The following is a 6,000-nucleotide window of genomic DNA, read 5'->3' on the forward strand; positions in this document are numbered from 1 at the left end:
ATTCTAACAGTAAGAAGCCAGAAAAACTAAACAGAACTTGAAGCCTTTTTTGAAGTTTTTTTTATCTGTGTAGAAATCAAAGGCAACATCTTCAGGTCCAGCAGTGATCAGCAGGAGCATCTTGGAGTCCAGCATTCCTTAGTTGTTCCACTAACATGGAGTTTTTCAACAGAACAGGAGTAATGTCAGTGACTCTAAGGCTACGTTCACACTGCAGGCGAAAGTGGATCAAATCCGACTTTTTTGACCCTATGCGACCCATCCGATCATGGTATGACAATGTCAACAGCACAAATCCAATATTTTCAAATCCGATCTGGGTCACTTTCCTATGTGGTGCTGAATCCGATACATATCTGATGTTTCAGAAAACGACTGCTGTTTGAATGGTCATGTCGCATTAAATCCGTCTTTTACGTCACTGACACAAGACAGACCAGCTCCGAAGAAGCACCCGATAAGACACGAACGCTTCCTGGCCATCCAGTGAAGCTGTTGGGAAGACAACGTTGGAGAAACATGAACATTTTATTTGTACTGTATAATCTGCAGATTCTGACAGAAATTTCCAGCTATCCTTTGAAGCACCGCTCCTCTCTAAAACAACAATAAGGATCATTTTTAAATAACAAAATAACAAAATAACTTAAAGCAAAATTGGGAAACGTAAAGTCCGAAACAAGTCTTTATATTAAGGCCATCAGTCAAACAATACTGTTTGGTCTGGGTCTAAACAGAGCGCGTTGTGTGTAACGTCTGCTTTTGCGCATGCGGGCCGCTTTAAGGGTTCACACTAGAGCGCGTTTGCTGTGTAGACCTGCAATGACCTGCAATGTGAATGTAGCCTTAGTTTCACTTCCTGAAACTAAAACTAGACTGAGCTCTGATCAAAAGAACATGGGTTTCTGCTGTGAATGGGGTCTGTCAGCTCTTATATGTCACAACGTGTTGGTTCCACCATCTACAACCTCCAGATCTGACGAGCAGGAAACGAGAAAGCATGTTGACAGTAGTGTGAATTTTGTTCACTGGTAATTTTCATCATTTTTGTCAACAACCTTTTTTTCTGGCAAAAACAAGACGATAACCAAATAAAAACTAATGCACACACTTCTTGTATTCACACTTTTGTAAACAAATACAAACGAAATCCAATCAGAATTCAGTTGTGTAGAAAGGTGTGAGTTTCACATTCGATATCAATGAAAATAAGATGCTTTGTAAGCTGTGCTGAGCAACTCCTACCAGTAAAAATATGACATCATCTGTTGCAACATAAAAAAAAACTCTCTTTAAAAAATCGTTCTTCTCAGTTTCTTGTGCAAATCTGCTGAATGCAGTATTTCTCTTCCTTAAAATAATTCAAATATTCCAAATGAACAGAGAAAAGTTTAAAAAATACATTAGTGTCATAAGTTAGTTTGTTTGTTTTGTCTACTTCTCAGTACAAACCAGTAGTACAGTGTAACTACACTGCCAGAAAAAACAGGTGTATAGGTGACAACACATAAAAAAATTTGCACCACTGCAGAGCACAACACTTCAGGACTCCAAACTGAAGAACTCTACACAATTAAAGTGCAGTCAGGTCTCCTAGATGCAGTCACCTGAGGGCATGAAGCTTCCCCTGCTCTACACCCAAACACATTATTAAAACTGCAGTTGTTCTTTTTTTAAAATAGGTAATATTTACATAAAACACACTATTGATTTTACGTTCCCCTAAAAGGTCCAGTGGAAGTGGGGGGAAGACACAAACGGTGTTTGGTTTGAAAAAAGGAGACAGGGGTGCAAAATTGTTAGAGTTTTATTAATTTTCCTATTCATACTATAACTAAAAGAGATGAATAAGCCACTAAACCTTTTAAAGAAGGAAAACAAAGAAACCCAGGAGTTGGTCACTAAACTGAAAAGTAAGTCACCGAAACACACTCCTCACCACAGAGCAGGACAAAACACCATAAAATTGACTGACAGCCCAGATATTCTGTGTTAAAGTCATGCAGACTATCCGGGCTGTCAGTTCATTTTAGAGAAAGACATTGCCCTTCAATGAAACTGCAGGTGCATTTCCACTTGGCACAACAGTAATGGGAAACAGTGACAGCAAGAGAGAGAGAAAGAAAAATGGAGCAGAGAAAGTAACGTAGATAGACCTATCCATCTATCTCCCCCGTCTATCCGAGTTCACAGAGCTCTGCAGCTGTTACAGTTCTGTATAATCGGTCCATAGAGTGGCTGAGTGAATGTGGTCTGGAATCTGAAGGAGAGCCATGGTTTCAGGGAGGCTGTAGAAGGATAGAATATTGGCTTGTAAATAAAAAATCATCATGGGTAGTGATAGCCTCCAGGAAACAGGAAAGAGCTCGACCTAAAAAAAATGGCCCTGAAAAACATCAAGAGAATAACAAGAAGACGTCAGGGTACCACCTATAATGTTTGACTGACAGCTGAGCTCTGTGCAGTGCAGAGATGTCACAACAATGATGGAGAAAAAAGAAATACACACCAAAATGAAATACTTTAGTCTATTTAAGGTTAATGAACTCAGCTTTGTTTCCGTAATCAGAGTAAAGCCAAAGTCCAGCATAGAGCGGCTGAGTGAATGTGGTCTGGACTCTGTGGAGGAGAGTCATGGTTTCAGAGACGCTGTAGAAGGACAAAATACCTGCTCTGTGATCCAGGTACACTCCTACTCTGGAGGATGGAAGACCTGGGACAGGAGTTTTATAATTGTTGTACCAAAATGTATAACTCTTTGTATCACAGTCTAATGCCCAAGATTTGTCATTACGTCCAAATGCACATTCATTTCCTGATCTTTTGATATTTTTGTACACAACTGCTAAATAAACTCCTATCCCTTTCCTCTCCACCTCCCAGTAACAACGTCCAGTCAGACTCTCTCTACTCAGGACCTGAAACCATTCAGTGAATCTGTCTGGATGATTAGAATTAGACTGTTGTTGATTCATTACTGTTACTTTTCTGTTCCCCTCTGATAATGACATATGTTTGTGTGCTGTGTTTGGATCCAGTGTGATTTCACATGAATATTTTAAGAATCCAGCTCTGGTCTTTGGCTCTGGTTGTGACAGTAAAACATCCACTTCAGTGACTGTCAGTGAGATGTTTGTCCATTCCTCTCTCAGAATGTCCTGTAGTTTATCTCTGACCTCTGACACAGCTGCTGTCACATCCTCAAAGTAGCTCAGAGGACGGATATTGATGCTGGATGAGTCTGTAGACTCACTGAGTGCTGACAGTGAGGGGTAGTTGTGTAGAAACTGGATGTGATCCTCTGTGTGTGAGAGCTGCTTCAGCTCAGCATCTTTCCTCTTCAGCTCAGTGATCTCCTGCTCCAGCTTCTCCTCAAGCTCTTTGACTCGACTCACTTCAGTTTCCTGCTGGGATCTGATCTGCTGCTTCACATCAGAGCTTCTTTTCTGGATGAGATGGATCAGCTCAGTGAAGATCTTCTCACTGTGCTCCACTGTTTGATCAGCAGACTGATTGATGGCCTCCACCTCCTGTTGAAGCAGCTTCACATCTTTCTCTCTGTCCTGGATTCTCTGCTGGATGTTTTGTCGACTCACCTCCAGCTCTCTCTGCCTCTCAGTCCTTTCTGCTGCAGCTGAGACTGTGTCGTGGCCTTTATGTTCATCCACAGAGCAGAGATAACAGATACTCTGCTGATCAGTACGGCAGAACATCTTCATCACCTCATCATGACGAGAGCAGATGTTCTCCTGGAGCTTCTTGGAGGGCTCCACCAGCTTGTGTTTCCTGAATGTAGGTGAATCATAATGAGGCTGAAGGTGGTTCTCACAGTAAGATGCCAGACACACTAAACATGAATTAAAGGCTTTCATTTTTCTTCCAGTGCAGACATCACAGGCCACATCTTCAGGTCCAGCATAGCAGTGATCAGCAGGAGCAGCTTGGAGTCCAGTCTTCTTCAGCTCCTCCACTAAAACTGCTAACATGGTGTTTTTCACCAGGACAGGCCTTGCTGTGAAAATCTGTCTGCACTGAGGGCAGCTGTAGATTTGCTTTGTATTCTCTGTATTCCAATGGACTTTAATACAGTTCATGCAGTAGCTGTGTCCACATGGAATAGTCACCGGATCCTTCAGTAGATCCAAACAGATTGAACAAGAAAAAGTTTCTCGGTCCAGCTGAACTCCTTTCGTCGCCATTTCTTCTCTGAGTGTCAGTGACTGTGTGAGTTTCACTTCCTTATAACTGAAACTATTCTGAACTCTGATCTAAAAATCTTGTGTTTCTACAGTTAATGGGGCCTGTCAGCTCTTACAAGTCACTATATTTCGGTTAAAGTGCAGATCGGAAGGGGAGGGAACATGGATAGAGAGGAGGTGCTGAGTTTCATTTTGGGTTCTTTTTTTGGGGTTGTGTCTTTTTTTTTTCTTCATTTTTTAGTTTTTAGTTATAAAAACAAACCAACAGGGAAAATATAAAGAAAGAAATTTCCAAACTGCTCCTGGCAATAAAAGAAAACATTACCCATTACATTATTCTACATTACTTACTTTCCTTCAGTTAGGAAGACTAGATGTACACTGGCCTTTCGCTGTCCTCTACTGTTTCTTATTCAAGTTATTGTTGACAGTTAAGCTCTATTTGGGGAGTGTGAGAATTAGAAGCCAAGACGCAGGCACAGCTTAAGATGTGAGTGAGCTTTATTTAAACGGTGGAAATACAAACAGAAGTGGCGATGGGATGAGCAGAACCTAAAGATAACCTATACCGGAAAAAACTAACAAAAGTAACCTGAAACCTTAAACAGAGACGCAGGGAAACACAGGGAGATAACACAGATGAACCAGCAACAAGCAGGAGAAAACACAGTGCTCATATACACAAAGGAGCAATCAGGGAATGAGAAACACGAGGGAGACAGAGCTGGGATTTATTCGACATAACAAGACAAGGGGAAGCAAAACTAGACACACTAACGTAGGACATGGCACTGTCAAAATAAAACAGGAAATGACATGAACACAGTGACACAATACTAACACAGTACAGAGGAAACTAAAACCTCAGAACTAGAAAATCTTAAACAGAATTAAACTGAAACAAAAGATAATAACAATCAAAACAAAACCACAAACTCAGGACCATGACACTATTGTAATAAAACTTGTCTCATGTGTGACACTGAAGAGATCCCAAAACTTTGTTCTAGTTACATTAATGCAGCACTTTGCATTGTACAGAAAGTATACCTTACAGTATGTACAGTACAGTATGTAGTATGACACCGATATCACCTTCAATGTAACCACACCGGTTAGAAACAGGTACAGGTGATCAACACAGAGAACAAATGTACCACTGCAGGGCATCACACTACAGCACTGCAAACAGAAGAACTCCACTTAGCTAAACTGTACAATCAGGTCTCACAGATAAAGTCATATGAATACATCAAGCTTCCCTGCTGTACCCCCAATCACACTATTAACTGCAGCTGTTCTTTAAAATTCAGTAACATTTAAGAAAACACTATCAAACCTTCTCATACAGGAACCTTGCCTTCCAGCATATTTTTTACCTTCACCACCAGCAGCTCCGTATAGTGTAAGAACTGCTCCTATTCTCTGATGATGAATGTAGCATTGGTTGGCCTGAACCTTTCGTATCTGTACATTTACCACTGAAAACAGAGGATTAATTACATGTATATCAGGGCAAAACCAAATATATTTATTAGTGTGCTAACCACACCACAGCCATGACAAAACACATCTTTTGCAGTCTGCTTCCTGTCCTTTAGCCTACATCTTACTTAAGCTCTGTTTAAACTGTTCAGGTGAATTATCTGATAACTTATACAGTTTAAAACCTGTGTTGATTTAGCTGGGGTGGTGCACCCATGTTTTCAAATTTTACCTGGAAGATATGCCTGTGAAGGTTCTCAGTCATCCAGGTCATCGTAGTTTAAAGAGCTTGGAAAGAAAAGTGCCTTGACTTCTT

The 6,000-nt window shown here is 40.8% G+C and overlaps 1 protein-coding gene across 1 annotated transcript; it reads right to left on the minus strand.

Moving 5' to 3' along the window:
* Positions 1–1,792: 1,792 nt before the first annotated feature.
* Positions 1,793–4,245, minus strand: LOC120744786 (tripartite motif-containing protein 16-like). The gene has a single exon (XM_040049349.1). It carries the CDS (start codon positions 4,197–4,199, stop codon positions 2,529–2,531), a length of 1,671 nt encoding a protein of 556 aa, XP_039905283.1. The 5' UTR covers positions 4,200–4,245; the 3' UTR covers positions 1,793–2,528.
* Positions 4,246–6,000: the final 1,755 nt, after the last annotated feature.

This window comes from Simochromis diagramma, unplaced genomic scaffold (genome assembly GCF_900408965.1).
Source record: "Simochromis diagramma unplaced genomic scaffold, fSimDia1.1 OVJJ01000355.1, whole genome shotgun sequence".
NCBI classification, from domain to species: domain Eukaryota; kingdom Metazoa; phylum Chordata; class Actinopteri; order Cichliformes; family Cichlidae; genus Simochromis; species Simochromis diagramma.